The following is a 13,849-nucleotide window of genomic DNA, read 5'->3' on the forward strand; positions in this document are numbered from 1 at the left end:
GGATGATCAACATTTCAAATGGCTAACAGTGGTTTATATTACAAACTATTTCAACTACAGAATGTTAAATAATTGGTTTATATCGTATTTTTAAGACAGGGAAAGAGTTGGTCATTCTGCCAACAACACAATTCGCCAAGCAATGACATTCCTATTGCTAACTTGCTTTGCTTCTAGGAATTTTTTTATAGCTTTCTTAAGAGGAAAAAAACAAACACGAAGGCAAAAGCCGCTGACTTGATGGACTTGTCTTCTGTGGTAACAAAACATATCAGTCTGATGACAGAAGTGTTCCTTTCCCAGTCCTGTGTAAAGTGCTACTCAATAATTATTGTATTGGTTGGGAAGTTGAAAGCACACACATGATAGACGCAAAAAAATGTAGTGATTGTCTCTCTCTATGCTCACGAAATATAAATTTCAATTTAGACCCTATCACCTCATGCAAATTAGAGCCTTATAGTTGTGCTTAATGCTAAGATGTCAGAGAAAATGCAGATCGCACAATGTTGAAAAGAACTATCAGTCATTTGTCAAAGGATATCTCTACCATAGTAACCATCTTTGGCTTCAGTTTGACTATCTCATATAGTATACCCCCATCACCACCTCCTAGGATTAGCACTTCTTTGCCAGAATAGTTTTCCTTTCCACTGCCCATTATGGCTTGGGTATATGCCAGGTCACTCTCTGCCAGATCTGAATGGAAGGAAGAGAAAGAGTTGGACAAAAGCATCTTTAATTCTTCTCACTAACCCACAGCTGATATCATGCAGACCAAGAGCATCTACACAACCCAGCTCTCTGAGACACAGGTCAGGTACTACGGAGGCCAGTGATTTACCAGAGGTAATGAAACCATCCCATACAGGATTTCTGCAGTTCTCAATGAAAACCCAACAATGGCTACATCCGCATTAGCAAATGCTATGTGCCAAGAGAAGCACATTTGCAGAGCAAAACAGTTGGTACTTAAGACTCGATGTCCATGCTTGACACACGTCCATGGGTTTTTACCTCAGAGTAGTGCAGCAACAGACAATCAGGAGACTTTTGGAAGCACACTCCGGACCCTAACTAAAAAGACCAACGTAGATGCACCCCTGTGGATCCCTGCGCACCCCGCACGCACACACACCAGTTTCCACTTCTGGATACTCCTTGAGAATTCCACTGTGTTTTGAAGACGGATAATGTAGTTTGGTTTATTGTCAGAGAGGTTACTCAAGATGCTGCTCTTGCAACAAACAGGTAAAAGATCAAATGAATGAAGGGGTTAGTAAGCTGTGGTAGAGAACGCACTAACTTCAATTCTCCCGTGCTACTTTCCACAGCAAGAAAGAAACTTTGGAAAAAGAAAAAATATCTTGTTTGTACTCTGGATTTTACATCTGGCCAGCATTTCTAATTTAAATGCATAGATGTACATGCATATATGGAGCTTCCTATATCAGAACCATGACCCTCAGTAATCTGTTAAAACTGTGACAAAGCAGAGAAAACGTTTCCTATTAGTTCACACCAAAGATCCACCAGTGAGACAGTACTTACTAACATCCCCACTGAGGATAAGAATATTCCCAAACTGTTTTGAATGTAGAATTTTAATATTCTGAAAAGGTGAATCTTCATCATAAACAACTTCATCTATGTCATACTCCACCAAGCGTCCATCAGCTGTGGGCCAATACCTATCAATGGCGCCTCCTCTCAAAATGGCTGGCAATCTGGAAAAAAATAATAAGGAGAAGATGAATCACAAAACATTTTATAATGTTTTTCTATTTCTTTTTAACAACCTGTGGATTATGTTTAATAAATAGGAAGTATCTACAAGAGTAAATGAGGATTTGTAAGATCAAATGCTCAAGGAATTTAAGAAACCTATTAGACATGTTAAATATACATTACTTGCTAATGCACCGATGAAATATCAGTGGTCATGCTTTATGTACAAAGTTCACAATGTGCATATGAATGTACCTCTACCCTAAGAGGGGGGATTTACTTATCGCAGTAGCTTCTGCAGAATAATCAGTTCACGACTAGTAATTGATATAATACAAAAGCATAATTCTGACAAAAAAACAATGACAAAATGTCTTTCCACCTTCAGCTCAGCTAAAAATGCTATTTCTTTGAAATTAGAGAGCCTCGCCCTTCTAAAGTTGTACTGAGAGACATTTTAAACACATATGCATACACAGAAGTGAACTACTACAGTGTTTCAAACCGAGCCAAGTCTGCAGTTTTTAAGCACAATCCTTGATATCCACATATGTAAAATCTCAACTGATAGTTTGCATTACTTTTTTAATGTGGTTCAAGCACCTGGGCAAGCAGGCTGTTTTGTTTTTTCTTTTTAATTCCAATACAAGTATGATTCAAATCAGTATTACACCTGAAGACAAAATATACTTGAAATGCAAGTGACTGATCAAACTGATTGAATTCCGTTTTATGCAAAACATGCAGGCATGCAGTTCATCGAATCTCCCGCACATACAGTCCAGAAATTTAAGTTTTTTCCACGTGAGGGTGCAGGAGAAAACCAGACAGACAAGCTTCCTGCAAATTCACTAGTGATTGTCAATGAACATATAAGAAATATTTTGTACCCTCACTAAACCACACGATGGCAGCACATGCTGACAACAAGAGCTTCTATTCACAAGGTCAAGGAAAAAGGCAGAAATGATTTGCAGCAGCAGTAATTCCAGTAGAGCTGATGTGTGAAGCAAACACCAGAAGGATGCAAAGCAAATTTAAAAAAAGTTGAGGCATGTGTTACAAGATCCACTCCATATCCATTGTTCTAAGAGGTTCATCTTTCTATACTGAGGTAACCACATGAATCTAGATCACCTCAGACTTTTTCCTGACCCATGTTTAACAAGTTCTTATCGCAGGGATTCCACAAACTCCCAACATAGTATTTCAGCATTAAAATGTAGTCCAAGAAAGTGTTTCCTTCATACACACATACACAAAATGATTTGCATTTGCACACTGTGCTCCAGGTAAGACTTTACCAGGACAAAGTAAAGCAAAACAACTCTCTCTCTGTTTTACACACAATGCAAAATATAACATGCAATGTATAGCAACACTGTCAAATCACTTCCACTTTAAATGTAGTCTCCTATAACCTTCAGAATCATCTTCTGCAGCACTGCTTAGTTGTCTTCCCATTTTGTAGTTTGCTTCTTGTCTTTAAGGTATATCTTGTTGATTTTACACTGCTGCATCACCTAGTAAGTTCATGTCTACAGCAAATGCTCCCTCTGCTCCAAGGTGCTAGTCACTGTGAAGACACTGAAGTGAGCTGTGCCCTTTCCAGACCCCTGGGGAACACTGGTGTGAATGTTTTCTCCACACTCGTCAAAAACCCACTGTTAACAATCCCCTCAGTTTGATATATAATCTTGTATTTAAGTAAACCAAACTGAGGGAAGACTTGCAAAGCACAACATGTTATTATCTTCCTTCAGTGACACACAAAAAAAATTGCTACAAAGCATTTGTATCTTCTTGGAGGGCCACAAGCACACATATACATTCCCACTGGGGCTTTGGCTGCCCATACTCAAGGCCATCTCTGTGGGGTAAAGCTGGCTAACCCTGCTCCGGCTGCTGGGACAGACCCATGTGTGACAGAGCTGTGGAAGGGCCTCCTCCACACGCCAGGGGCCTGTACTTCAGCTCTGGCCCCTGCCCTTGCCGTGCTGCAGCTGGGCCTGGGCCTGCCCACGTCTTTTGCCATTCCTGACACGCAGCTTGGCCATGGAGTTGCCTCAGCACCCTGGCCCTGCCTGGCAGCCACAGGGCTGTGACTGGCCCTGGCCATCACCTGCCCTGCTTGGCCTGTTCAGGAGCTGTGGAATGGGACCTGGTAAGGTCCGTGCCTGTCCTGCTGCCTCCCTCGGCTCCCCAGCTCTTCCAGAGCAACCTGCTCTTGCTTTCTGTTTGCCTTTTCTCACACCGCTTCATACAACTGTTGTGGAAAATAGTAAAAGAAATAATCCTTGCCCGAAGTAACAACACTGAAGATCAAGCTTAACATAATGAGAAACCTCACAGCATCTTCAATAAAACAATTTTAAAATATTAGGAGAAAAAATATGCACAAATTCTTACTTCAGGCTACTTATTCACAGCTGTAGAGCAAACTAATTTGTTTATTATCTTTAGTAACTAAGCAACCAAGAGACACATATGGAAATATATGTGTGAACTTACCGTTTTACCCTTTTTATGTTGCCATGAAATAATTCTTTCATTCTTTCTTCTACTTTGTCTAGAAGCTGAAAAAATAGCAAATGAGAGGTGGAATTTATAGAAGTGATCACTTGACGTAAAACATCTGTTAAATTAGACTAGTTGGAAGGCAATAAAAAGCAGCACCTGCAGTGAAAGATTTTGCAATATAACATTAGAAGTCCATGAATAATTAGCCTCAGCTAATTGCCTTAGCTTCATTACTAGCAAGAATGTGCATACCGTAGCAGCTGTCATCATTATATTTAACTGTCCTCCAGGTTAACACTTTAAGACGCAACCCAAAGGGGGAGCACAAGAATCCTGGAAGGTTTCATTATCCCCAAATATCTCAGCTCTGAAGCTTTCACGTTGGATAAGACGAAATGATTTCTCCCCGGGGTAGAAGTTTTAAAATAAAGGCTCACCATCTCCCACATTGGAGAAGGAAATCCTACACTAGTACACCATGTTGTGGGTTAAGCATCCCTTCTCTCTCACTGCCCTGAGTACAGGAAAGGAACTGAGCCCTAACTGAGGCTGTTAGGTCTTTACAACTTTTACAGCAAAGAATTTGAGACTCAGGACATGCACGTATGCGTGAGTGGTCATATTTATATAACACTACTATTCCTTGTCTGTAAGCACTAGGTTTGAACAAGCTTAGATATTTTAAAACATTTTATGAAGATATAGATATAGATTAGATCTATTAATCTAGATATAGATTAGATATAATTAGATTAATCTAGATATATATTAGATCTATTAATCTAGATATAGATTTTGATAGACCTGGGGAAAAGAAGTGGCTGCCTATGCAGTTTGGTAAGCATAGTAAGGTTCATACCCGATCGGTTTCCTCTCTTCCTTTTGTTTGATCATTGTAGCTCTGCAGATCCACCAACACTAATCCATGAGGGTAAATTCTCAAATTGGCAAAACTACAAGACAAGGAGAGACAGTGATGATGATTTTGTTTACTAACAAAAATGAGAGGGAGAAAAGAAAGTTTGAAGTGACTTGTATTAAATTAAGAATGACCAGCAGTCTGTCAGCTGTTGATAGTTCCAGCTCCATTCTTCCTCTAGAAGTCACTAAGCAGTAAATGGAAAGTTTTAAGGGCATGCCAATTACTACATAACTAATCAGCAGGCAGCAAGTTAATGAACACAGTGTTTAAACCAGAACAGCCACTACATGAGGGGGAAGTACACTGACTACTGCTCTCAGCTCTTTGAGTAAGGCCTGCTTGGGCAAGTGGGGCTTTATTTGAAATTGAAAACAAAGCTCAAGAAAATAACTGGGAATGTTCCCTCCCCTCTACCTTCCTTCTCATTTTTTGGTGTCTTTTTTAAAAATTTATAGCAATTGCTCACAGAGACAGTGTTGACGTTCAAAGCTGAATAAAAATGTACACACCAGAAACAATAAACCTCCTGAAGCAAGCATGGCTTTGACTGACAAATTGCAGCAGCAAATCCTCATTGATGAGTGCAGATGCAAGCACAGACAAAACTACTGCTGTATGCTCTGTTTCTTACAGCAACCAATAACTTGGAAGCCCTTCTGGAACTTGCAACGAACAAAAGATAAGTACTTATGGGAAGGACACATGAAAACAGAAACAGAAACTATATCCTTCTCCATCCTGGGGAGGGGAGAAGACAAAAAGAAACAGAAAGGCTACAAGTACACAAAGGAAGTAAAGGGAAGGGATGCACACACTGAAGTAAAGAGGACAGAAGAGGGGACGGGAACAGTAAGAGTGGAGCAAAGAAAGAAGGGTATTGAGGGATGGAGGCTCATTAGCACAACACTGAGAAACTCCAGGTAAAGCTACAGACACTTCACTGAATGCCCCTTTATTTGCATGTCTGCTCCTATCACCCCACTCAGTCTCAAAGGCAAATAACAAACCAACTCCTTCTGTTAAGGCAAAAAGTTCGGATGACCTCCTCCCCTCCCTCCACCATTCCCATCTTTTATTTGGCTTTTCCACAGCTTTATTAAACTGTGAGCCCCAAAGCCTACACCACTTCTCATGTGTTAGTGGGAGCTTTGGGCAGCAAACACAACCACAGCTGCAGCCAGACAAGAAATTCATAATATTCTGTAGGTGTTACCTGAAGATTACAATTTTTTTGGTAACTGCAAAGTGATCAAATGATGAAACTGCCTGATGTGATGCAAGAATAAAAACACACTCACTGCACCGCTGAAGGACAACTGGCTTTGGATATCAGTGAACTGTATCTGTGGTTTGTTCAAAGGTAACAGATGAACCAGGGTGCCAAACACTTCTCTTTGAAAGACAAGCCTGGGAAGTCTCTGACTTTCCTCCAGATTTTATGCATAGGTCTTGCCTACAGAAAGATATTTCTATACAGTACACACATTTCCACCATGATTTCCCCGCCTAACCACGTGCATATTGGCACCAACTTTTAGTGACCTTACCTACATTTCAGCACTTGTCCACTAGGTGTCTTCCCTACAAGTATTTTTAATTAGGCACCAGAAAACGCCTGTTCTGCAATGGCCATTAAACTAAACCACCGAATAACCATAAAGCATGTACTCCCACCAAAACCACTAGCAGGAAATTACTCCTGCGTAAGAAATTACTCCTGCATAGAATATCCTAATGAAAGAATTAAAATAGTCAAGGAGTAAACACAGGTCTTTCTGTTGTTTTTGTTGTTGCTGTTGTTTTTAACTACCAGCTAGAGTTCTGCCATGTAAGAGACCAGGTTTATGAGCTAATCAGAAGAACAGCAGTGCAAGTATTTTCGGTATTCCAACATTCCTGGGGCAGCTTTTTATTTCTATCATACAGACTGTATATGAAAGTGTTCAGGGAAAATTGGATAAACTCATTCTACTGTACTTACTGCATTACTGTACTACTGTACTGTGTCCCACCCACTGGTGGCTTATACAGTTCAGTACTTTTCACACTGGGCCACTTCAGGCTATGCACGGAAATTGCAACATCTTGCAATTTAAGCTGGTGTTCTCATCAGTACCAACAAGACACAGCTACTAAAATTAAAAAAGAAAGGGCAGGAACACCCCTTCTTGCCCCCAAGTCTCTACTGGTCTCTTGAGTTTTTAAGCACTTCTCTCCGTGACTTTACACCCCACTGAACCAAAGGGATTCAAATTACTTGCTTGCTTCTCCTAATTTCTCTTTGTACTTGGTACAGATCAGCTACTGCAAAGGACAGCTCTGGTGAAAATCCTACCATCTATACTCAATGCACACAGTGAGCAAGTATCCAGCTGCTATGTCTCAGTGAAGTAGGACAATTTTTTAAATGAATGTTTCCCTTGAGAAGTCCATCTACCTAGTCCATCCACTGCATTTCCCATTTTATCCATTCCTATCTGGTAAATTCAGTCTACTTCCAGAGGTGCTCCTCAAAATTACTACCTAATGGCCCAAAAAAACCTGGGACAACTTCTGAGTTATGAATTCTCCTCGCTCAGCCTTTAAGAGCATGTGAAAGAGTTGTCCTTGCAAGAATAAGGTTACAGTTTATGTGTATTTCCTGCAACACAGGAGGCGCTAAGTAAAACTGGAGAAGCAAGCAGAGAGCACCGGTGACTCCAGAGGGTTCTGGATACAACCCAACCACTCACAGCTTCTGGTGAAGCCAAGACAGCTGCTCCATGCCCTCAGAACTGTGGCACTAGGGACAGATGGGTCCTTACAGCTCATTAGATGGCACTGCTATTAAGCGTCCTGAATCTGGCACGATACCAGAAAGCTTCACACTGCTGGAAAAATCTTTCTACTAGTCTATTCCCATACTTCAGGGGTTGCTATTTACACAAACAAAAGCAACAAGCCAATAACAAATTTCTTGTCCCATGACTTGAGTTCCCTTTCCTAAAAAAAAAAATAAAAAAAATCACATGGTTGTTATAAGACTTGACAGTTGGCATTGTCTTAATTTCCCGTGCCTCCGTGAAAAGTTTCCTCAGTAAGCAATATTACTGGCTCTGTTTTGGGGTCTTTTTTGGGGGGTAGGAGGCAAGGAGAGGCAGAGAAGAGGGTTGCCCTAAAAAGCACATCTACACACCTTCTGACTTATCCTGTATGATAGCATGAGGGTGCAGAGACAAAAATGCTGCAGAACCATCATTCATTGGGTCCAACTGTTACTTCTACTGAAAGAATGGGGTCCTGACACCTTGAAAGTAGAGAGAGAAAGCAGACTGGAGCAGTGCAGTGGTCAGTAATTCAAGTTCTGAAAGTCTGGCTGATAATCTCTGCCCTCACACAGTAAATTTATGTTGAACAACCTGGAATTAGATTTGAAAACCCTTCAAGGAACTGATACATATCCAGGTTCGTTATAGATTTGTTAAAAATCACCTGGCTGGAAATCCAATGCCTAAAGTAAGTTCAAAAGCCAGTAAGGACTAAAACACACTATCATTAAACAGTGCAAGCGTGCATTCAGAAAAGTGACCAGATCAGTGGTATTAAGGCAATACCAGCAGGCCAAGGCTGAACCCACAGACTTCCTAACTTAAGTCAGCAGACAGCAAAGGCTACTTTAGCTTTTGTGACAATTGTCTACTGAGCGAAATGTGTGAACGAAGGCTTTCAGCAGCACCTCTTATGATAATACTGGGGGGACATAATGTCAAAGAACCATGATAATACAGTTTCAGTTTCCTACCCATAAAAATATAGCAAAGATTACTTTACAATCCAAATGATAAATGAGCTGCAAAAATTAACGTTTACATCACAAGAATTCCCTCCTGCTTCTTGTTTCACAGAAAAAAAATAATTCCTAGTTTTGAAATAAAATACCTACCACCTTTGGTGTGTGCTTGCATGTACTGTCATAAAAGCAGTGAGGAAAAAGCTCAAAAATAAGGAGGGGTCCTCTCCTTTCCATTGGGAAAGGAAATCTGCACATGAAAAGCAGCCCTCACTGTAACAAGGTTCTACTGTTGCATCTGCATACGTCTTCTACAGCAGTACCCAGGCTTTTTGTGCTTGCATGCAAACCCATCATGATTACAGAAACACTTTTACTGGGTCTTCACAGTACTGGATCTTGCCACCCAGAACAATTGGGAACATCACGTTAGGAAATACTACATTGCTATGTTTGCACAAATTAAGAAATAATTGTTTTAAACCAATAAAGGTTTTGGACAAACGTCTGAACTTAAAAAGAAGTAGAAGCAGGGAAATCAAACTATTTTAAGCCAAAATGTATGCCCTGCCTTAGCTCCTTGTATCGAGGAGTAGGACATGCCGCAATCCTACACATTTGGGAAAGGATTTTTTTTTTCCCTAGGGATCAAAACTGGATAAACAGACTGGTACCTACAACAGCCCTCTTCATTCCATCAAAGCTTTTATCTGCTGAAAGACTAACTTGGAGTCCTGACATAATAGTTCAAGTATTTGAAGAATAACTTGCCAAGAAAGTTGCCACCTGTCAAATTAGTCATGAGGGAGGAAATGAAAACCTGTTTATACTAGGAAATTCCAAAACCAAAAAAAAATGACATTATCTTAATAAAGCCTACTTTTTTGTTGTTGTTAAATGCTCTTCATTTTAATTACTAAGTACTTAAGGGACCTTAAGGAATTAAGCAGCCAGTTTTTCACTGCACAACTATTCTTGTTCTCTTTTTACAAAAGAAGGAAATTAACGCAATGAAAGCTCTCATAGTTCTAAACTGTTGCTGATTCCTAGCAACTGCTTCCGACTCTTCAGCCCATTTTTGCACTCTGGCTAATTCAATTAATAAACCACAACATTTTCATCTGACACAGCACTGAGGAATGCCCACCCTGCTCCTTTGAAATATGCTGACTAGCACACAGTGGTTAGCAAAACACTAAGGTGGGAAACAAAAAAGTGAAAATGCTCATCCCCCCCACCATGGTGTTAACGTATTCAACATCGTCATCTCAGTGACAAAAAAAAAACACCTTCAACTGGCTAAAACCTGCACTGCTGCAAACAGTGAAGTCAAATGCCGGTAGGATTGCATTTCTCTACACAAGAATTCAGACAGAATAGAGAAGCTTAAGATAGATGCACAAATATGGGAGGTCAGAGCCTTTGAAAACATAATCTTGTACCGTAGAAACACTGGCTCTAGATTTCCCATTTTGTGAGTTTTTAAAGAGCTTTTAGGCAGAACATGACATAAGAGGGATCAGGGAAGCATTAGAGCGGATGGATGTGGGTGAGGAAGACTGAAGAACAATAAAGAGAAAAATCCTAATAGCTGTACATGTACACAGAAGAGTACTCATTTATGAGCAGTAAGGCTACCACAATACAGTATCAGCTTCAATGATCTTCTTACTTTGGCTTTTATTTTTTAAACCTTAAGATGTAACAGGCCATATAACTCTGTACCATAAAGTACTATGTACATTAGGCAAAATGAAGACTTCACGTAGTGTTTTTTTTTTAAAACTGTCCAGTCCAAACTCGAGCAACACTTCTATGAAAGCAGGCTATTTAAGGGGCCCGTAAAAAGGTGTATGCAGTTTTTGCCAGTGTTCTGAAAACATACATCTCAGGAAAACAAAACTGCTGAGGTCCCAGAGCTCACAGAACAGTAGCTAGTACATGCTACCATTCCCCAGTGCAGCACTTGCTCACTGGAGCTGGCAAAGCACAGAAAAGCTCATTCATTCACTACAGACAATGACTTGATTGGCTGAAGTGAGAGATTTCCTGCCCAGCTCTGGAGCATGAACGGATATTTCATTCATACTTGTGTTTGACAACCCATTTAGTAAAATATTTTCAGTTGAACTTCCTTTGATTAGTTTGCTCTCTGTGTGTTTTCATCCCCCTCTCCCTCCCGAAGAGTACATCAGTAAACTAATGGACCAGGTAAAGTTGCCAAACATGACTTTTGCTTACTTAACTTCAAAGAACAACATGGAGCTGTTGCTTTGGTAATGACAACAGGAAAGCATGGCTTAATCCCTAGATCAGCTCCAATCCATTCAACAACTGCAGCCCTCCACAGAGCTGTTCACACACAGTATCTTTGTCAAAGTTTTGTCAACAGCCAGGCCTACAATTCAACAGTCTGTGACACAGGGCACCCTACAGGCTATTGGGGTTATCTGCACAGGCTTCAGATAGTAATACATGGCTAAGCAACATCTACAATCTCAACTCAAACATTTGCTTTTCTTAGGATTAGTACCCAAGTTGTTGTAACAGCTGTGCATCTATCTTGCAGGGGCTCAGACATTTTCAGCTGGTTTGAAAATGTGTTTGTGTGTGCATACTCACAAAACCCCAACTCCCATACATCTTTTATCTGTGAGCTAGCTACTCCCCCTCCACTTGTTGTGGAAGTTTTCTAACCAGCCATATCCACCATGCCTACCAGAAAAGTGCATGTCAAAACCGCAACTTCAGACATTGTACCTCATCATAATTTGTTTTTCTCTTCCACTACAAACTACTTAATTTCCAGGAGTACTCTGTTTTGGAGGGAAGGAAAGTCTCTACTCCCATGTTAATTTCTCACTAGTTGTACCAGATACTGTTTTCTCTTTTGTTTTTGATTACCATAAAAAAGCTTACAATAGTTTTAGGTCTCCAAATTAAAAAGCAGACAAAATCACTAGTATTGAAACAAAGCCCATTTGGTTAGCATCAAAGCTTCAGTATATGTACCTGTACCAATTCATTTTGCCCTTTGTGAAACTGTCAATTGGCTTGTGTTTTTGACCTGTCAAGGCTCCTGGCTTGTATTTACACCCTCACTTGTTTCAGTTAACTCTAACTGCACCACATGACATTAACAGAAATAGGCTGTTTGAGACTGCCACAGAAAAAGTATACACCATTTCCATGAGGGAACTAAAACCACATGACTCAAGCAAACAAAACTGCGGAGGTCCCAAAACTCACAGAGTGCTCCTGCATGTGTTACTGTATGAAAGTCAGTGTTTGTTCAATAGGGCTGGCAAAGCATAGGAAAAAGTGCTTTCATGCCCCTACAGACAACGAGTTAACTAGCTAAAATGTGTAACTTCTAGGGAAAGTAAGTCTAGAATACAGCATAGTCCAGATTGCATTTAATACACCAAAAGAAAGCAATAACCACCTCTTTATTAGTTTACACTTAGCATTGCACTAGAGAAAACTTCACATTTCAAGTGGCTATCTCCTCTTTAGGAGCTCTTCTGCACAGTGTTGTTCTTCCTTCTTCAGTTTTGAGAGGCTGCCTCACAAAATTCAATACCTTATGTTCAGGATGATCTCTTGGATTACTCATCTGGAAATAGCCAAGCCTCTAAGACCTGTGCTATATGAAAAGTTTTCAAAGTTCTAAAAATCAGTGTTAAGCATCTTCATTAGGAAATATACTTTTCAACTGACAACGTTTGTACCCAATTTAACATTAAGCTCATAATAGTCATTTGATATGCAAACCAAACCCAACTAAAACTTTCTGACAACTATCATATCCATTGGAGAACCCATATACATTTTGGATTAGTGATACATACAGTGAAGCACAGAATACACAAGGGAGAACAATTAAAGGCAAGTTTGTTGCACCTGCATATTTATAGAGAGAAGGGGCAAATTCTATATGTGACTGCTAAAACCAACATGTTGCATGGGGACTGGCAGAGCAAGTCAGCCTATATACAATTCAGGAAAGAAAAGCAGTGCTACAGTAGAAGAAAATCTTTTCATGTCTTACTTGGACTCCTTGGTATTTAAAGTATCTGAAGTGACAAGGGCTCTCAAGCCACTGGATAAGTATGTTGTATCATGAAGCTGACTGTATGCATTGCATGTCCTGGAGCTTGGCATGAGGGGTGTACGAGAGAGAAAAATGCTACTTGATACAACTACATGACAGAAGCAGCTCAAACTGTAGAGCTTCATTGACATTGTCTTTTGGGAGTAGTCTCTGGGATAAAACTAGCCTCAGGATCCTGCCAGCTCTTTCATGGACAAGCTGTTGGTGTAGCCCTAAAGAAGTCCAAGAAGCAAGCCAGGAGTCCACAGCAGCATGGACGTCTGAGAGACTGCAATTGCTCCCCAGCTCTTTTACTTAGCATAGTAAACAATACCAAGGGTTATCTAGAACCAAGACACAACATAACAAACCATCCCTTCTTTCGCTACAGGGAGGCCACTAGGCCCATCTCCCCATCTTCATCTTCTCACAGTAACAAGAGCACAGCCAACTACGCTCTGGTGCAAAAGCTTAAAGTTGCATTTGGCAACAGTAAAAAGCTGGATGATTCAAGAAGCACTGCTGCTGGCAAGCACCTGATAACAGTACAAAACACAGGGAAGAATCTGCTTAGAAGTTGCTATGAGTGGTTCAATCAGTAAAGCTCATGTATTCCATGTGGTTTTCAAGAAACAGCATCCTGTTTTCCCCACTCCTCCTTTCCCGATTCCCCTATAGTAATCTACTTGAGAAATGAGAAAAGTTCTGAAAAGCTTCGAGAGAACTGAGCGTAGGTAGCTTTTCTTTATTTATTCCATCTCCCCTGTACACTGAAATCCCAAGCTCATACTCAGAGCAACAATGATATACCACAAGG

At 40.4% G+C, this 13,849-nt stretch overlaps 1 protein-coding gene across 2 annotated transcripts in view; it reads right to left on the reverse strand.

The window, feature by feature from the left end:
* The window catches only part of SMS (spermine synthase), a 45,822-nt gene that overhangs the window by 15,344 nt on the left and 16,629 nt on the right, over positions 1–13,849 (reverse strand). For both annotated transcript variants that reach the window (XM_040531945.1, XM_040531955.1), the window contains exons 3-6: positions 5,108–5,201; positions 4,240–4,304; positions 1,552–1,727; positions 545–699 (exon numbers count right to left, since the gene is read on the reverse strand). In XM_040531945.1, the coding sequence (XP_040387879.1) occupies positions 545–699; positions 1,552–1,727; positions 4,240–4,304; positions 5,108–5,201 (490 nt within the window). The remainder of the gene's footprint in view (positions 1–544; positions 700–1,551; positions 1,728–4,239; positions 4,305–5,107; positions 5,202–13,849) is intronic.

This window comes from Cygnus olor, chromosome 1 (genome assembly GCF_009769625.2).
Source record: "Cygnus olor isolate bCygOlo1 chromosome 1, bCygOlo1.pri.v2, whole genome shotgun sequence".
In the NCBI taxonomy this organism is placed as follows: Eukaryota; Metazoa; Chordata; class Aves; order Anseriformes; family Anatidae; genus Cygnus; species Cygnus olor.